Below are 21,085 nucleotides of genomic sequence, written 5' to 3' on the forward strand. Positions count from 1 at the left end.
CCTGACTATTCTACCCTCCTTTTACCAATAAATTACCTCTACCAAACAGGTCAGAGGGCCATTTACTGCTGAGCCGCTGGGAATATCTGTTCCCTATAACTGAAATAAGGAGTCCAGATTTTCTGATATTTCTTATCTTGGTCTTTCAATGTCATAGTAAGATTTTCCATTTGTTGGATCTCCTTTATCCTTACAAACCAGTGTAGTCTAGTTGGGGGGGGTCTTACTCTTCCACAACGTCAGGATACACGCCTTCGCTGTGGTAAGCAGATGTTTTAAAAGTGAATTTTTAGATTTTTTAATAGATAACGGAGTGTCATGCAATAGAAAAGCTGCCGGATTTTCTCCAAGTGACACTCCTGTAATTGTTTTAACACTTTCAGCTACCATCGTCCAGAACTCTTTCAGCCCTGGACATTCCCAAAAAATGTGTAACATAGTGCCCTCAGATTCCTGGCATGGCCAACAGATATTCGATACCTGAGGAAATATCCGATGTATTACTACCGGTGTTCTGTACCATCTAGTAGGGCTTTTATACCCTCCTTCTTCATACCTATTCGCCGATGACGCCTTATGAGCCAACAGTAAAATCTTATCCTTCTGAGCCTATGAGAATATAAACCCCCCATATCTCTTTCCCACGGTTGTAGGAAAGCATGTTCTTGTGGCTCTTCCAATCCGATCAGCGAGGCATAGAGATATGACAGCGAGTGTTTTAGCGATCCCCCCTTTAACCACTTAGGATTTACCCCTTCCTGACCCTTTTTTGCAATATGGCACTGCGTCACTTTAACTGACAATTGCGCGGTCGTCCGACGTTGTATCCAAACAAAATTGACGTCCTTTTTTTCCCACAAATATAGATTTCTTTTGGTGGTATTTGATCACCTCTGCAGTTTTTATTTTTTGCACTATAAACAAAAAAAGAGCGACAATTTTTGAAATAAAAAGCAATATTTTTAACTTTTTGCTATAATAAATATCCCCCAAAATATATATAAAAAATAATAATTTCACAATTTAGGCCAATATTTATTCTTCTGCAAATTGGCATTTATAAAGCGATCAGTGCTATAAAAATGCACTGATTACTGTGTATATGTCACTGGCAGAGAAGGGGTTAAACACTAGGGGCGATCAAGGGGTTAACTGTGTTCCGTCAGCATGTTCTAACTGTAGGGGGGATGAGCTCACTAGAAAATGACAGAGATCGCTGCTCCCGATCACTGGGAGCAGTAGATCCCTGTCATGTTGCTAGGCAGAACAGGGAAATACCTTGTTTACTTGGGCATCTCCCCGTTCTGCCTCTCCGTGCCACGATCGTGGGCCACCGGCCGACATCGAGTCCGCGGGACCTGCTAGCCACAGATGACGCAGCGACGTACGGGTAGATTGTTTGGCACACCCGTGCCACTTTGCCGCTGTATATCGGCGCGAGCTGGTCGCCAAGTGGTAAGCTGTATCCGGCGAAAAAAGTCCAGATCTGATGAAAAATTACATTCAAACTCTCTACTCGTCATCAAGCGATCGCACGTTGAAAAATGTAAAAGCCTACTAGAGCCCCTTCATAGTAGAGCATTAAAGCAAGGGACTATCAGACCTGGCTGAAAGGCCGGTGTACTCAAAATTGGAATTAAAAGGCTTGGATATGGCAAAATAGTAGTAGTTTTAAAGATTTTTTTAGTAGTCCGCAAAGTGGTGCCCACCATTAGGTGCCCCTTCACGGTCTATGAGATAATTGTATCCAGAAGCCATACAAGCCCTTCCAAAGGTAGGGCAACCATTGCTTGTTCCATCTGGACCCATGGCTTCTTTTTAAGCACACACCAATCCACTACCTGTGCCAAATGCAAAGCCTCATGATACTTAACTGGGTCAGGAAATCAAATCCCCCCTGGGAATGAGAGGATTTGAGCTGGGGGGGCAAAGATTTGTGCTGGGAAGGGGATTTCAGCAGGGGGCGGATTTTTTATGAGAGGAGGGGGGAATTTATGCTTAGGGGATAAGCATGCAGATTAGTGCTCGATTCTTTTATTGGGGGAGGGGGGATTTTTGCTGACCCATAATGCTCATACATCCTGGGGGACTCAATTTGACATGTTCACCCAGGGCTCTGGATGACCTTGTTCCGGCACTGACTGTGCACCATATGAGAGGTCAATCTCCATTCCTCAATATAATGTCATGTTCCCAACAAATGAGTAGGAGATACTGTACACCATATGAAAAGTCCATCTCCATTCCTCAATATAACGTCATGTTCCCAACAAATGAGGAGGAGATACTGTACACCATATGAAAGGTCCATCTCCATTCCTCAATAAAACATAATTTTCCTGGCAAATGATGTGGCATCTCCATTACTCCCCATAGTCGTCACTAATAAACACAATTTACATAGTGTGTCATTGATGTTTTGGGTGTTTTATATCCTTTAATATTTTTTTTCATATTTTGTTGTTATAGTTGTACCCAGTTCCATGCCAGAGCTCTGTGAAAGTGTTCACTGTTAGAACAATGTGACTTTTTTTCTTGCTGACTCAGGTTGGAGTCCATATATGATCTGCAAACTCTTCATAATTTAAAATCCAGGAAATCCAAAGTAGTAACAATCCAGTAACACATTTTGGCTAATGAAGCCTCAGTCATAGTTTTTTATTATTATAGAACTAGCAGATCATATATGGACTCGGTGTGAAGACTTTTCTGATTGATTTTGGAGGGAGAACAGGAGCCCAGCTGTGAGATCGGCATTTCCACTTATTCCACTGACTGGGAGGAGGAGCTAAAACTCCAGTTATTTATCATCTACTGAGATTTTTTACATATAATATTTTTTTTTTACTTCTTTTCAACAGATGGATGTGATGTCAGGAATTCCTCGGAGAGACATCTTCTATTATCTGCTGATTGTAAGTCAGAAGATAATGTCATCACACAGGATCCTCCAGGAGGAAATCCAAATACACAAAATATACATCACAGACCTTCCTGTCCGGAGACATCAATAGATCCATCTGATCAGGGGGAATCTTCTCATCAATCACATACTATGAATGTAAATATCCATGTAAGATCTCACACTGCAGATCGATCAACAGATCCTTCTAATCCCGAGGAATCTTCCTCACCCCATGAAGGAGATCACAGAGGTGACAATCTATTCTCATGTTTAGAGTGCAGGAAATGTTTCAGTAAGAAAGGTACACTTATTCAGCACCAGCGAGTTCACACGGGTGAGCGTCCTTTCCCTTGTTCAGAGTGCGGCAAATGTTTTAAGCATAAACATAACTTAGTTAGACACCAGAGAATTCACACGGGTGACCATCTCTATTCATGTTCAGAATGTGGGAAATCTTTCACTGGGAAAGGAGACCTTGTTAAACATCAGAGAATTCACACTGGTGAGCATCCCTATCTATGTTCAGAGTGCGGGAAATCTTTCACTCATAAAGCAGAGCTTGTTCTTCATCAGAGAATTCACACAGGTGAGCGTCCTTATTCATGTTCAGAGTGCGGGAAATCTTTCACTGAGAAAGGAGTCCTTGTTAAACATCAAAGAATTCACACAGGTGAGCATCCCTATCTATGTTCAGAGTGCGGGAAAGCTTTTACTTGCAAAGATGGCCTTGTTAAACATTGGAGAATTCACACGGGTGAGCGTCCTTATTCATGTTCAGAGTGTGGGAAATCTTTCACTCAGAAAGGAGACCTTGTTAAACATCAGAGAATTCACACAGGTGAGCGTGCTTATTCATGTTCAAAGTGCGGGAAATCTTTCACTCAGAAAGGAGACCTTGTTAAACATCAGAGAATTCACACAGGTGAGCGTGCTTATTCATGTTCAGAGTGCGGGAAATCTTTCACTGAGAAAGCAGTCCTTGTTAGACATCAGAGAATTCACACAGGTGAGCGTCCTTATTCATGTTCAGAGTGTGGGAAATCTTTCACTCATAAAGCAGATCTTGTTCTTCATCAGAGAATTCACACGGGTGAGCGTCCTTATTCATGTTCAGAGTGTGGGAAATCTTTCACTCATAAAGGACACCTCATGCGACATCAAAAAATTCACACGGGTGAGCGTCCTTACTCTTGTTCAGAGTGCGGGAAATCTTTCACTCTTAAAGGAGACCTTGTTAAACATCTTAGAATTCACACAGATGAGCGTCCTTATTCATGTTCAGAGTGCGGGAAATCTTTCAATAATAAAGAAGGCCTTGTTAAACATCAAAGAATTCACACAGGTGAACATCCTTATTTTTGTTCAGAGTGTGGGAAATCTTTCACTAGGAAAGGAAACCTTGTGCGACACCAGAGGATACATATGGATGGGCTTCCTTAAAGCGCAGTTCCACCTATTTTCACAAGTTTCTCTGATCTCAATGCAGTTCTAAATCAATATTTTTAAATTTTTTTTAAGTATTTCTCAATACCTTTTTTTTTTTTAACCCGGAAGATTTGGCTGCTCAATGACCAGGCCATTTTTTGCGATACAGCACTGCGACGCATTAACTGACAATTGCGCGGTCGTGCGACGTTGTACCCAAACAAAATTGATGTGCTTTTTTCCCCACAAATAGAGCTTTCTTTTGGTGGTATTTGATCACCTCTGCGGTTTTTATTTTTTGCGCTATAAACAAAAGAAGAGCGACAATTTTGAAAAAAACACAATCTTTTACTTTTTGCTATAATAAATATCCCACATTTTAAAAAAAAAACAATTTTTTCCTCAGTTTAGGCCAATATGTATTCTTCAGATGTTGGAGAAAATAATGTGGATGGTGGAGGAGATCTGTCAGAGAATGTAGTGTGGATGGTGGAGGAGATCTGTTGGAGAATGTAGTGGTAATGGTGGAGGAGAGCTGTCGGAGAATGTAGTGTGGATGGTGGAGGAGAGCTGTCGGAGAATGTAGTGTGGATGGTGGGAGAGCTGTCGGAGAATGTAGTGTGGATGGTGGAGGAGAGCTGTCGGAGAATGTAGTGTGGATGGTGGGAGAGCTGTCGGAAAATGTAGTGTGGATGGTGGAGGAGAGCTGTCAGAGAATGTAATGTGGATGGTGGAGGATAGCTGTCGGACAATGTAGTGTGGATGTTGGAGGAGATCTGTCGGAGAATGTAGTGTGGATGGAAGAGAGCTGTTGGAGAATGTAGTGTGGAAGGTGGAGGAGATTTGTCGGAGAATGTAGTGTGGATGGAGGAGGAGAGCTGTCGGAGAATGGAGTATGGATGGTGGAGGAGAGCTGTCGGAGAATGGAGTGTGGATGGTGGGAGAAGAGCTGTCGGAGAATGGAGTGTGGATGGTGGGAGGAGAGCTGTCGGAGAATGGAGTGTGGATGGTGGAGGAGAGCTGTCGGAGAATGGAGTGTGGATGGTGGAGGAGAGCTGTCGGAGAATGTAGTGTGGATGGAGGAGAAGAGCTGTGGGAGAATGTAGTGTGGATGGAGGAGGAGAGCTGTCGGAGAATGTAGTGTGGATGGTGGAGGAGAGCTGTCGGAGAATGTAGTGTGGATGGTGGTGGAGAGCTGTCGGAGAATGTAGTGTGGATGGTGGGAGGAGATCTGTTGGAGAATGTAGTGTAGATGGTGGAGGAGATCTGTCGGAGAATGTAGTGTGGATGGTGGAGGAGAGCTGTCGGAGAATGTAGTGTGGATGGTGGAGGAGATCTGTCAGAGAATGTAGTGTAAATGGTGGAGGAGATCTGTCGGAGAATGTAGTGTGGATGGTGGAGGAGAGCTGTCGGAGAATGTAGTGTGGATGGTGGAGGAGAGCTGTCGGAGAATATGTGTGGAAGGTGGAGGAGAGCTGTCGGAGAATGTAGTGTGGATGGAGGAGGAGAGCTGTCGGAGAATGTAGTGTGGATGGTGGTGGAGAGCTGTCGGAGAATGTAGTGTGGATGGTGGGAGGAGAGCTGTTGCAGAATGTAGTGTGGATGGTGGAGGAAAGCTGTCGGAGAATGTAGTGTGGATCGTGGGGGGGGCTGTCAGAGAATGTAGTGTGGATGGTGAGAGAGAGCTGCGAGAAATCACAGTATTGATGGGGGAGGTGAAGCTGCTGTGGAACATATTGGGGGTCATTTACTATAGCGCTGTGATGCTAATTAGCGCTAAAACGGTATTCACTATAGCGCTGGTGAGAAAATACTCCCAAAATCGAATTTACCATAGTTCCCTGAAACCAAATAGCACCCAAACCCTTATGCCACGTACACACGAGCGGACTTTACGGCAGACTTTGCCCGGCGGACGGGATTTCATCGGACAATTCGATCGTGTGTGGGCTCCAGCGGACTTTGTTTGCTCAAAAGTTGGACGGACTTAGATTTGAAACATGTTTTAAATCTATCCAACGGACTCGAGTCCGGTCGAAAAGTCAGCTCGTCTGTATGCTAGTTCGACAGGCAAAAAGCCACGCTAGGGCAGCTATTGGCTACTAGCTATTAACTTCCTTGTTTTAGTCCGGTCGTACGTCATCACGTACGAATTCGACGGACTTTGGTGGATTGTGTGTAGGCAAGTCCGTTCATTCAGAAAGTCTGTCGTAAAGTCCGTCAAAGTCCGCCGGGTAAAGTCTGCCGTAAAGTCCGACCGTGTGTACGCGGCATTACTCTGCTAAAACCTGGAGAATTTCACATGGAAATATTGTTTAGAGCAAAATATAATTGCCTAAATAGTACTGAAATATGCAGTATATTATTTAAAGATAATCTGCTTCAAACTGTGTGAAAAAGTGATTTCTACACTGAAATATCTTTAAAAGACTGAGAAGAGATACATTTCCCGTTCTTGAACAACTAGGTGCCAGCACAACTGAGCATGCTCAGACCTGCAAATAGCTCTCATTTTAGCTCCAGCGTCTTTTTTACAAGGCGCTATAGTAAATACTGTTGTGCTTTTTTAGGACAGGTTTCCTGCACAGTAATTGTTATTGAGTAATTTTTAACGAGGATATTTTTAATATACAAAATCAATCTATATGACACAGTCTATGCATATGAAACTTATTCACGGAGACATGTGATCATACGAAATAGTTACATTTATTGGTTGAAAAAAACAAGATATCTACATGAAATTAAAATACAGATTGCGTTACATGAACGTCTTGAAAATCAACAAAAACACTTGCAAAATGGGCGTACAGTCCATTGACATAATACCACCATGATAACTTCTCGGTAGAATCAATAACCTTGTGAAATTGACAATGAAATAGAATGTCTGTATTTCACACGTCCAACCGTTACTATACTGCAGGTAAATAAGTGGTTAACAATGTGAAATAAATTAGACGTTTATTTTGACAATAAAAGTGGCAACTATGCAAAAAGAAAAATATCATGAACTTGAATCTTTAGAGAAAAATCTACAAGGTGGTTATTGATTCAGGAGAACAATTATCAATAGTATAATATTTAATGCATCAATATTTGAGAGAACATACAAGATAAAATCAACATGACATAATTACCTACTCCAAGATGGCTACTAGTCTGGATTGCTGGTTACCAGAGTTTCTAAGATGGCTGCCGTTACTTTCAAAATGGATACTCTTAAAGAGGAATTACTTCTTGCGACCTCCGAGTTCCAAGTATCAGGTGTTGAGGAATCTTCATGGATGTTAAAATATGTATTCATGCGTTCCATCTGGGAGTATGGGCATCTCCCAGTGTCCCCCTCAGGGTGGGTTCCTGAGCTTTTTTCTTCATGCATCTTACTTGCCTCTAAATACCATCTCACACAATGAGACCATAAAACTTATACTAAATTCTGCCCAAAAGGTGTGGCTTCTTTTCTATTGGTTAAGAAAAAATATCTCCTTGTTTTGTGATGAGAGCTACCATTGTTCCATCGAGTTTCTGTTTAAAAGCAGGCTTGTAAAACTTTAAGTTGATGCATTAAGCTTTGTAAAGCGTATGAGTTCACCTATTTTGCAGTAAATGGTTCCAAGAGGGGAACAGTTCAATTATTGCAAAATCACAGTTCATCTACTTTTTGAGGCCTAAGCAACTCTCATATTTCTGCCAGTAAATATAAAATGGATTTTTTCATAAATCCACAACAATACGAAAATGAGCGCTGAGTTAAAGAGCATTTTTTGGAAGTGAAAATCGACACTATCATAGTCCAATGCAAGTTTTAGCCATTGATTCTAATGAAACAATTGTAACCTTCACTTTTAATGTTAAGATGAATTGTATCTTTCTCTAAAAATAAATTTTCTTTTACAAAATTGTTGCTTCTACTTCAAATATTTTGTTTTTAAGAATGCTAGAATGTGGAATGTTTTGATAAAATATATTTTTCTCTGTCACTTTCACTTGTTACTCTCCATCTCACAACAATCTTTACCCAAACTCACAATACCATTGCTGATGCAAATTTAAAATAAGTCACAATTTTTTTTGCTCTTTATTATATCCAAATAATCATAATTTGAGCCCAAAAAATGTGATATGTGTACCAACATCAGAAATCAAAATGTAATTTCCAAAAATTTGAGGGTAATATCACTATTCTACACTCGCCCACAAAGAACCACCAAATTTCACAGAATAAATCAAGAAGAATAAATCTGGGGTAATGTAATTCCATCACCTGTATGTCCAATGAAATGCAGCATTTATGTGTAGAAGGTTTTCATATGTGGCAGCTCTGTGGCTTAGAGGTTAGAACTTCTGCTTGGTATCCCTGAGCGTCTGGGTTAGAATCCCAAACATGCCACTTCATGTAGAGAAGTTGTCTCATCTCCCAGGTCCTAAAACTATGTCTAAATGTAGTATTTATATGTAGAAGGGTTCCCCCGCCATTGTAAATCCAGATACACTATCTAGTCAAAAGTATTGTGACACCTGCCTTTACACACACATGAACTTTAATGGCAGCCCAGTCTTAGTCCGTAGGGTTACAATTTGATTTGGCCCACCCTTTGCAGCTAGAACAGCTCCTGGGAAGGTTAGGAAGGCTGTCTACAAGGTTTAGTTTGTCTATGGGAATGTTTGACCATTGTTCCAGAAGTGCATTTGTGAGGCCAGGCACTGATGTTGGATGAGAAGGCCTGGCTCGCAGTCTCTGCTCTAATCAGCAAAAAGGTGTTCTATCGGGTTGAGGTCAGGACTCTGTGCAGCCAGTCAAGTTCCACTCCAAACTCACTCATCCATGTCTTTATGGAACCTGACTGGCCTGGACAGAGTCCTGACCTGAACACAACAGAACACCTTGGGGATGAATTAGAGCGGAGACTGCAAGCCAGGCCTTCTCGTCCAACATCAGCGCCTGACCTCACAAATGCACTTGAAGAATGGTCAAACATTCCCTTAGACACACTCCTAAACCTTGTGGACAGCCTTCCCAGAAGAGTTGAAGCTGTTATAGCTGCAAAGGGTGGGCCAAATTAATTTTGAACCCTACGGACTAAGACTGGGATGCCATTACAGTTCATGTGCGTTTAAAGGCAGGCGTCCCAATACTTAGGCCAATATATTGTATATTGCTTGTGACACTGAACATGGATATGGACTTAGGGCTGGTTCACACCACAGAGATGCAGAGAATATGTGTAAGGCTGCCTGCTGGCTAAGAGGGTAGCAATTCTGTCTAGCAGCACTGGGGTTGCTGGCTCAATTCCTCAACATGCTAATGCTTGTGTTGAAGTTTATATGTTCTCCCTTTTGTGGGTTTTTCACCACAATCCAAAGACATGCTGGCATTTTATTTGTCTCCTGTCGAAATAGTCTCTAATGTAAGAAAGTTAGTTTTGGACTTTAGATTGGAAGCTCCTTGCAGCCAGGGACTGATGTTAATGTTTGTTAGCACTAGTCATGCCCAGGGAATTGGACATTTAAAATTGTAAGGTTTACACTGCACAGGTACACTGCTTAGAAAACTGTTGCTTTGTTTATGTGCATGCAAATGACTTTGATCTTTGGCCTGTAGTTGGAGATTTGATGCACATAGCCAAGGGCTTACACAGTTGCAAATAGTATTATGTGTTCCTGCCCATCAGGTGCAATCACTTTAGACATACACGAAGAGACAGATTGAAAGATACTGGTGGGCGTGTACTTTTATTGGGCGTGTGTCAGTGTGCTAACAATACAACCTACCTTATATAAAGGGCTGCAGTAGGGGGTTCGTTTGGCCTGAAAAGGCCAGGTTTTTTACTATGATTTGTGGGGGAGAAGGAATGATTATGTGCCTATTGACAAACGCCCAACTAGGGCTGTTTGCTGAAATTCTTGTGCATTTTTTCAATCAAAAGTGGGTTTATCTGGCCATGCTGTCAATGTTGTGTGTGTATTGTTCCTGTCTGACCTTGCAAACATGGTTTGGGAGCATGTGCTGACCTTCTACTCTTTGATCTCATTGCTTAATCATGTACACAGAAATGCAGCTTCCAGCAGAACGTGGTCACCAATGTATGTATATGTGTGTATTTGTGGGGTGGGGGCGAGTGTTATATTTTGAACATGTGGTTTTTTAATAATATGTTGGAATGCTTTGTAGGAATAATAACTGTTAGGTATGTTTCTATAATCTTGCAGATAAAAATGTGATGTGTTGCCCATTATACACTGAAAGTAAAGCTGTGTCCACTCTAAGGTTTAGACAGATTTTAGATTGTAAGCTCCTATGAGCAGGGCCTTTAAAACCAATTGCTAACTGTTTTGCTAAATGTAGCATCATATATCCTGTAGAATTTTTTTTAAGCTAGTAAATGAATGTACATAATTTTGTTTCTGCTGGAAAAATAAAAGTACATTATTGAGCTTGTTTGTTTTCTCTTTTCTTTCTTTTTTAATTAGTTTTGGGGGTGGTGGTTTTGGGGAAGTGCAAGATCAAGTTCTATCTTAGGCTGCTTTCACACTGGAGGTGCTTTACAGGCGCTATAGCTGCTGTAAAGAGCCTCTCCTCTCACTCCAGAGTGAACTGGCCCTGACCCTAGGTTCACACCTATGCATTTCTTAGTGCGTTTTGCAGTTTTCAGAAACAATCTACAGTTCATTTAAAGCGGTTGTAAACCCTTACAGACCACTTTGTGCTATAGGTAAGCCTTATTATAGGCTTACCTGTAGCACACCCAGGATATCTCCTAAACCTGCATGGGTTTAGGCGATATCCCCTGTATTTGCATGTGCCGATGTCATCAGCACATGCGTACTGACACAAACTGAAGCAACAGCACGTATGTGCCATTGCTTCAGTGAGTGTGCCGTTACCACGTGCATGCGCAGGAGTGACATCATTGCGGCTCCGGCCAATCAGAGCGCCAGAGCCGCGATACCCGGAAGTAACCCCCGGGAGTGATGTCAGCCGCCGGAGCGGTGTATGGGCACCGCAGCGAGGGCTTCGTTCTCAGGTGAGTACTGCATAATGAGCTAGTATGCTATTCATACTAGCTCATTATGCCTTTGTCTTGCAGGTGTTATTTATTTTATTTTTTTTAAAAAGTGGGTTAACAACCACTTTAACATGGTATCCTATGGTACTAGTTCATATTTATGCGTTTTGCGGCCAGTGCGTTTTTGGAAATGGTCGGGGACTTTTTTCACGCGATTTGCGGGTAATAGATTACAGCACCAGAAACGCAACTGTTGCATTTGTGATGTGTTTTGCGGTTATTATTTTAACACTGTATATAGCTGGTTGCTAACCGGGGGTCAGGAAGCCAGCTGCCGCGTCCTTAACAACCAATGAATCTTCAGCTGTCAGCGGTTCCCCACTGAAAGTAAAAAAAATACCAGTCAAATAAAAATTGCAAAAAAAAAACTTCATGGGGTCCCCCCAGGTCTATAGCAGGCCCTACGGGTCTGGCATGGATTCGGAGGGGACCCCCACGCCAAAATTTAACAAAAATGCCGTGGGGTTCCCCCCCAGTTCATTACCAGGCCCTTTTGGTCTGGTATGAATATTAAGGGGAACCCCACATCAAACTAAAAAAAATTGCGTGGGGGTCCCCCCAAAATCCATACCAGACCCTTATCCGAGCATGCAACCTGGAAGGCCATAGGATGAGAGAGAGCCCCCCTCCTGCACCATACCAGGCCACCTTCCCTCAACATGGTGAGGGTGCTTTTGGGTCCCCCCAAAATGTCTTCTTCTTTCCCCGCTTCTTCATCCGTTTTTTTCCATCTTCCTCCAGCTTCTTCTTCCCCTCGCTTCTTCCTCCATCTTACTCCGCTTCTTCCTCTGGCTTCTTCTTCCCCTGGTCCGTCCTCCGGTCTTTCTCCTCTGCTGTTCCCGCTGAACATTAAAAAAAGAACCTCCTTCGATGCTTCGGGTCTGGTATGGATTTTGGGGGGACCCCTACGCCATTTTTTTTTTAAATTTGGCATGGAGTTCCCCTTAATATCCATACCAGACACTAAGGGCCTGGTATGGACTAGTGGGAGGAACCTACACCGTTTTTTTCTTTGATTTTAACTCAAACCGGCAATTCATTATAGCCGCGAGCAATTTTGAATGAAATGTTTTCTTTTAGAAATATCATTTTGCTGCGGTACAGTAATAAACATGGAAAAGGTGTGCTACTTTACAGGCATACTAAGGACACCCCCAGGCACAATATTTAAAGGAATTTTTCATTTTTATTGTTTCACTTTAAGCATTATTAAAATCACTGCTCCCGAAGAAACGTCCGTTTTAACCACTTGCCGACCGCCGCACGCCGATGTACGTCCTAAGTTTGGCGGCGGATATCGTTGTTATGGCAGCAGCTAGCTGACATAACCCCGGCATCCCCGTTTTCGTGCGGCGGTCGGCTTTCAGATAAAAGTGGTTTCTGCGGCAGATTTGCCGCAAGATCACTTTTATCGGTGGCGGGAGAGGGCCCCCCCTCCTGCCATGATCTGGTGCCCCCAGCCGCTTACCGGAGCCATCGGTAGCGGTGGAGGCGATCGCGTCCGTCCCCTTGTTGTGTCTGGAGACGAGTGAGGGGAAGATGGCGCCCACTCGTCTCCATGACACTGCAGGGCGCAAGTGACGTCAAAATGTCACTACTGCCCATACGTCTTAAAGGCACATTTTTTTCAATGTCATTTTTTTAAATGACTTTTTTTTTTATTGCATTTTAGTGCAAATATGAGATCTGAGGTCTTTTTGACCCCAGATCTCATATTTAAGAAGTCCTGTCATGCTTTTTTCTATTACTCCTTGTAATAGTAATAAAAGTGACAATTTTTTTTTAAAAACAGTGTAAAAATAAATAAAATCATGTAAAATAAATAATATTTTTTTTTTTAAAACCCCCCCGTCTCGACGAGTTTGCGCCCAGAAGCGCCCGCATATGAAACCGGTGGTTAAACCACACATGTGAAGTATCGCCGCAATAGTTAGAGTGAGAGCAATAATTCTAGCCCTAGATCTCCTCTGTAACGCAAAACATGCAACCTGTAGAATTTTGGAAACGTCGCCTATGGAGATTTTTGAGGGTAAAAGTTTGACGCCATTCCAAGAGCGGCCGCAATTTTGAAGCGTGACATGTTGGGTATCAATTTACTCAGCGTAACATTATCTTTCACAATATAAAAAAAATTTGGGCTAACTTTACTGTTGTCTTATTTTTTTTATTCAAAAAAGTGCATTTTTTCCAAAAAAAAGCACGCTTGTAAGACCGCTGCGCAAATACGTTATGAAAAAAAGTATTGCAATGAGCGCCATTTTATTTTGTAGGGTGTTAGAAAAAAAACAATATATAATATTAGGGGGTTCTAAGTGATTTTCTAGCAAAAAAAAACTGTTTTAAACATGTAAACACCTAAATTCCAAAACGAGGCTGGTCCTTAAGTGGTTAAAAACATTTTTTCCAATTGATACATGTCCCTGGGACAGGAACCAGGTCCCTATACACTTTTTATGGCAAAGAACTTGCATATAAGCCTTCAATGAGAACTTTGAATTTTGCAGGTTTGAGCCCCATTGACTTCCACTATTCCCGCATATGTGATTTGATAGTCATTTTTGCCCGCAATAGTGGAAAAACATAGAATCGTGCTAAACATATGAAAATATTAAACCCAGAGTGAGTGTACTCTCATACACCAACCCAATATCTAAATGTCAATATGACCACATACGTGCACCATAAAATTAGTGAAAGAAAAAACATAAACATCAGATTAACATGATGCCTATAGAAACTATATATATATTGCCCAGAAGTAATTGCGTAACAAAAACAAAGGGCCAAGAAAATTAGTGTCCAAAAAACCTATATAGCAGTATCACCCGTGAGCTGTAAATAATAAAATATAGTGTCTATCCATAAATAGTGGAAACTCCGGATTTGAATGAAAAACTGGTGCAAAAGTCCACCACCATGAGTAGAGGGTTCCTGCTTACCAGAAGCCCATGATTCCTCGCTACAGAGGATCAAGGGAAGCTTGTATAGGGAAAAGCCCTCCAGGGCATGTCAGATGGATCTGATATCCTCGATAGATTAGTGATGATAATGCGGTCTCCAATGACACCAAACGGAACTCATGACACCCCAGATCTCCTCATTTCGTTCCCAACTCATAGGTGGATGTGCATAGCATGTAAAAATATAAGTGCTCCAATAGTGTAAAACCTTCAAAATTTATTGAATAATAAAACACAGTATTGCACTTACATGTACAAAGCAGAAAAACGCCTTAGTGTCTGGTGCGCCGGCCGGTAACACTCAGACTAACCTGTCCTTCTGGAACTAACAACAACACGAGGTGATGTCAACGCGTCGCTCCGCCCTACGCGTTTTGTAATAGGTTACATCATCCAGGGGCACGCTGCGTCACCTCCCTTTTTACTATAGTATACTATAGTAACCCAACCAAGCCTCGTTCTGGGTCCTAATCCACCGATGGACATGCGCACTATCACTATGGAGGCTGGTAACGTCCATATGCCACATAATGACGGGCCAGGATCAGGGTCCATAAACAACATAGGTCATAAGTTCGGGGAAACTTGAATAAAATAAAAGCCATTTTCTGAGAGTTGAAGACTTAATTGGCCTTAATTGGGCGCTATTTTCTGGGAGTGCAGGATCATTTTTCAGCGCTATAGTAAATGATCCCCATTGTCTGTCGTCACACTCATCTGTTCCATGCTCCAACTGCAGGTTATTGTCCATCCACCTGCTTCCTCCAGCACTGCAGCCAATCACAGAGGAGGCCCTGCTAACAAGCTGATTGCTTACTCTTTGATGAACAAGTCTACACGCTAGCTGCTAGACCCCCTGTGTCCCCAGGTGGTTTGTCCAGCGTTTTCCAGTGCCTCCCAGTACTGTCTCCATGACCTCTAATGGCCACCCAGCCTCTATTCAGCTCCTCTGTGTCTCATCAGTTCTCAATGTCATAAGTCATCCCAGCCTGAAACCCAGAGCCTGCTCCTGTGATTGTCATGTTCCCCAGTCTGTATCCCGCTCCAGTGACCCTGTGAACTCCTACCAGCATCCATTCTTCCTTCATCACTGTGTGTCCCTCTGCACTTCAGTCAGTTACCTGCTTCGCTGCACCAATGTGTTTCCCTGTGAGTCCCAGCCAGCCTTCCATTACCAACACCTGTGAACATTTTCTTGTGGACCATCGGTGGTCAGCAACCACTGTTATAGAGTAATATGTAGACCTATACATTTCAACCCCCAAATACTTTTGTTGTTTACGATGCTGGGATCCATCAAAGCAGAGAAACAAAAAGATGTGCTCCATCTTTTTCTGATAGTGGCAAGGGCTGTCATCCCTCAACATTGGAAGTCTCCTGGGATCCCATCTGTTTTGGAATGGATAGGGTAGCTTAGATACTATCATGGATTTGAAATCTCTACTAGCTGTGGAGCATGATAGACTGGATGATTATACTAGTACAGGGGCCACTTGGAGTATTTTCTATAATTCACAAGAGTATCAGGTTGGACAAAATTATGAAAACACCAGGCAAAAAAATGATGGTGTTGGACCACCTTTGGTATCCAAGACGGCTTGAGTTCTCCGGAGAATTGACAAATATAAGCCTTGGATGGTGGATAGTGGAATCTGATACCTTTCTTCATGCAAAACTCATTCCAGTTCCCGCCGAAATGCTGGAGGAGGAAGACGAGCCTGAACCTTGTTCTCCAAAAATACCTATGTGATAGTTTTTCTGGTTTATATTTATATACTGTATGCCATTGTTCTATTTTTGTATTTGTTACTATATATAGAAGACCTACCGTATATACTCGAGTATAAGTCAAATTTTTCAGCCCTTTTTTTGGGCTGAAACTGCCCCCTTCGACTTATACTCGAGTCACCGCCGTCTGTCTGCATGATCAGCGTGTCATGCAGGCAGATGGCGGCCAGCGTGTAATGATACTGTTCGGAGGCTATTCCAGCTTTCAAAAGCCGCGCCTCCTGCTCGTCTGTGATAGGCTGAACAGCTGTCAGTGTACAGCCTATCACGGACATTCTCTCATCCTCGTCCGTGGTATGAGAATGAGAGAATGTCCGTGATAGGCTGACCGCTGAGGTGCGGCTTTTGAACAGTGGAATTGCCGATGAACAGTATCATCACACGCCGGCCGCCGTCTGAGGATGGAGATCGCCACAGGGAGGATGGAGATCGCCACAGGGAGGCTGCACAGGACACAGGTAGGCTGCACATGCACACAGGACACATGCACACAGGACATGTACAGGACACATGTACAGGACACAGGGACACAGGACACATGTACAGGACACAGGGACACAGGACACATGTACAGGACACAGGGACACATACACATGTACAGGACACATGCACAGGATACAGGTAGGCTGCACAGGACACAGGGAGGCATGCAGCTGCAGATGGGCATTGTTGACCCTCTGCATTTCTCACCCTCGTCTTATACTCGAGTCAATAAGTTTTTCCCAGTTTTTTGTGGTAAATTAGTGGCCTCGACTTATACTCGGATCGACTTATACTCAAGTATATACAGTAATACTGTAGTATTGAAAGAATTAGATATGTTTTATTATAATTTAGTTTGGAAAAACAAATAAAATTAGATTGATACAAAAATGGAAACTTACAGTATATTTGCCAAAAAATAGAGTAACTAGACCAGAATGATTTACAGTGATGTCTAATGTGTAAATTTACTTTGAAGGGGCATGAACGATATTAATTAAATTAGTGTGGTGTATCTTGGTAAATATTTTAGAACCATTTTAGAACTATTTAAGAAAACATTGTTAAACATTCAAATATATACAATTAATGTGTATTTTGTGACTTTGTGCATCGATTTCACTTTGTTTTTCATTTCTTCTAGATTGTAAGCTCTAACGAGCAGGGCCCTCTGATCCTTCCTGTAATGAATTGTATTGTAATTGTACTGTCTTCCCCGATGTTGTAAAGTGCTGCGCAAACTGTTGGCGCTATATAAATCCTGTATAATAATTGTCACGGTGGAGCTGCTGGTTTAAGCGGGTCTGATACCTTCACTTTGCTTCCCTCTGTTTCACCGGCACCGGGTCTAGGGGTTCCGTTGAGTTTACTGCTAGACGACACACGCACCAACACTGGAGTACGTCTTCTATACTTTATTAAACAGTCAAACTTTAGGAAGTAGCAGGAAAAAGACGGAAAAGGAAACCTTCAGGAGAAACTCAAATATCTTCTTACAAGATCTTAGCGACAAATGTCCCGGTAGAATTCAGATAATTATGTGAAATGCGTTCCCCTCATGGGACACACTCTTTGCTCGTCTGGATAGGCCTCTCTCACCGGTCTAGAAGCCAGTACGCAGCACGAATCTAAAGTCTCTGCCACAGACTTACTTAGGGGGGTAAATCTGCACAATCCTCTGCCACAGGATGTATCAGATCTTCTGCAGTGAACAGTCAGTCACAGTGCCTGAACCTTTAAGCCGAACCAGCGACACTATGCTGTATAATTACTTCTTTTGGATACATCCTACAACCAGGCCCCTCTATAGACCAGCACGCTGCGTGATCTCTCCAAGACGTGTCCTCCCCTGGGATCTCCTCGGCTGTCCAGCTTCGTCACACAGGACCGACAGCTCAGGACCATTCCTCGGCCGCGGTGGTAGGCCCCAGACAAGCCTCTGGACCCACCCCTGCGCCGTAGCATCTTCCGCCTCTCGATCGGAGGACCACGAGGTAGCTCCTGTCGGCCAGGAGGGCCAGCAGGTGGCTGTAAAATGACCTTAGAACATGGCGTCTGTCCCATAAATACCCCCTTCCCAGAATGCAACTCGGAGGACCACCTCCACCGAGCTTGTCTCCGAGTCAGAGGAGCATCTATACACTTTGACACGTTACCCTTCCAACACTGACTAATGGTAACAGCGACACCCACCGGTCAGCACGGAAGCACACACAACGTCAGCCAAGCTGGAACAGAGGCGAACTTTTAACCTTCCTAACACACAATTTACTAAATTTACCTAATCTGCGGTAGATTGTAAATCTACCAGCCCTACATAATAATAATAATAATAATAATTTGTTTGTTTCACCATAATAAAAAAGAGGGATGAGCCAAATTTACCTGGCTTTTTATTTAGCGCAGGTTCAGCAAATGATAATGCAGGTTGAAACCTGAAATCGAACCTTCGATATCAGTAATGGCCATTTTCTGGTCTACTAGGCAAATAATTGTCAAACACAGGGAGGTGGACAGTGGCTTGAGTGATATGTACCAATGCTAAAAAGAAAAATTAAAAATTATTTTTATGTAGAAATATGGTCTTTTTGGGCAGCCTAATGTTCGATATTAATAAATAGAAAAACGCATTTCAGTGCAATTCTTCCAAGGGTTTTTTTTAGCAGCTAGGTATTCCAATAAAGGAAGTTTGCATAGTTTATATTATTATAAAATCTTTATTGGACAGAATTAATACAAAAATAGGAATTAAAATATGAGTTCTGGCTACAGGTGTATTCAGTCATGTTCCATTACAACTGTCAAATATTGCACAATCCAACTATCAATTGACAATACATTGCAAAAATGATATCTACTTGAGCACCCGTAATGTTCGATATTAACCACTTCACGATCAGGCCTATTTCTAAGATTTGTTGCTTACAAGTTAAAATCAGTATTTTTTTGCTAGAAAATTACTTAGAACCCCCAACACTATTTTATGTCACACTGTATTTGCACAGCGATCTTTCAAACGTAATTTGTTTGGAAAAAAATACACTTCAATGAATTAAAAAAATTAAAGAGCAAAGTTAGCCCAATTTTTTGTATAATTTGAAAGACGATGTTACGCAGAGTAAATAGATACCTAACATGTCACGCTTTAAAATTGCGCACTGTCATGGAATGGCGACAAATTACGGTACTTAAAAATCTCCATAAGCGACGATTTAAAAAATGTTAATGGTTACCTATTTAGAGTTAGAGGAGATCTTTCATTAAAATTCTTCCTCTCGCTCTAATGATTGCGGCGAAACCTCACATGTGTGGTTTGAATACTATTTACATTTGCTTTGGCATATGAGAACTGAGGGATTTGGGCACCTTAAAATATTTTTCTCTTTTTCCTTTTTTTTTTTATTTTATTTTTTTAAACTGTCCCTTTAAAATAGGAAAATTCTGATCACTTTTATTGCTGTCACAAGGAATGTAAACAAGCCATGTGACAGCAATAGGCAGTCACAGGTACTCTTTATTTGGACCAGTGCGCAAAGCAAGGTTCATAAAGACTAGGGATGGGCCTTATGTTCGGGTCGAACATGAGTTCGACTCGAACATTGGCTGTTCGGCCATTTGCCGAACAGCAAAAATTTGGGGTGTTCGCGGCAAATTCGAAAGCCGCGGAACAACCTTTAAAAGTCTATGAGAGAAATTAAAAGTGCTAATTTTAAAGGCTTATATGCATGGTATTGTCATAAATAGTGTTTGGGGACCTGGGTCCTGCCCCAGGACACATGTATCAAAGCAAAATAAAAAGTTTTAAAAACGGCCGTTTTTTCGGGAGCAGTGATTTTAATAATGGTTAAAGTGAAACAATAAACGTGTAATTCCTTTAAATTTCGTACCTGGGGGGTGTCTATAGTATGTCTGTAAAGGGGCGCATGTTTCCCGTGTTTAGAACAGTCTGACAGCAAAAGGTTAAAAAAAGTAATTTAAAAGTGCTAGAGCTAGTGCCGGCTATAATGAATTGTCGGTCCGGCAATACACATAAAAGTTCATTGATAAATACGGCATGGTATTTCCCCACAGGGGAACCCCAAACGAAAATAAAAAAAAAAATGCGTGGGGGTCCCCCTAAATTCCATACCAGGCCCTTCAGGTCTGGTATTGATATTAAGGAGAACCCTGCGCCAAAATTAAAAAAAAAATGGTGTGGGGGTCCCCCTCAAAATCCATACCAGACCCTTCAGGTCTGGTATGGATTTTAAGGGGAACCCTGCACCAAAATGTAAAAAAAAATGGCGTGGGGGTCCACCCAAAAATCAGACCCTTATCTGAGCATGCAACCTGGCGGGCCGCAGGAAAAGAGGGAGGGATGAGAGAGCACCCCCCCCCTGAACTGTACCAGGCCACATGCCCTCAACATTGGGAGGGTGCTTTGGGGTAGCCCCCCAAAGCACCTTGTCCTCATGTTGATGGGGAGAAGGGCCTCATCCCCACAACCCTTGCCCGGTGGTTGTGGGGGTCTGCGGGTGGGGAGCTTATCGGAATCTGGAAGCCCCCTTTAACAAGGTGACCCCAGATCTTGGCCCCCCCTGTGTGAATTAGTAATGGGGTACAAATGTACCCCTACCATTTCACAAAAAAAGCGTCAAAAAGGTTAAAAAACACAAGAGACAGTTTTTGACAAGTCCCTTATTAATTTCTTCTTCTTTCCGCTTCTTCTTCCATCTTCTGGTCTTCCTTCGGTGTTCTTCTTCTTCCTCCATCTTCTTCTTCTCCATCTTCTTCTTCTCCATCTTCTTCTTCCTCCGCTCCTCTCGTCCCGCATCTTCCTCCGGCTTTTCCTCCGCTCAGTCTGCACGATCCGCCTCAGTGGGAGTCTTCCGCCGTGTGACGCTTCGGTTCTGTCAGGGAAATGGCCGTGTTGTGGGCAATTCCGCCAGTAACCGTCATGGTGGCAGGTGAGTCTA

General features: G+C 42.5%; 1 protein-coding gene across 1 annotated transcript in view; it reads left to right on the forward strand.

Annotated features, from left to right (window-relative positions):
• Positions 1-21,085, forward strand: part of LOC141106873 (uncharacterized) — a 124,298-nt gene that overhangs the window by 48,923 nt on the left and 54,290 nt on the right. The window contains 1 exon segment of the mRNA XM_073597801.1: positions 2,862-4,343. Coding sequence (XP_073453902.1) covers positions 2,862-4,343 — 1,482 coding nt within the window.

The sequence above is a fragment of the Aquarana catesbeiana genome, linkage group LG08 (assembly GCF_042186555.1).
Source record: "Aquarana catesbeiana isolate 2022-GZ linkage group LG08, ASM4218655v1, whole genome shotgun sequence".
Taxonomy (NCBI): domain Eukaryota; kingdom Metazoa; phylum Chordata; class Amphibia; order Anura; family Ranidae; genus Aquarana; species Aquarana catesbeiana.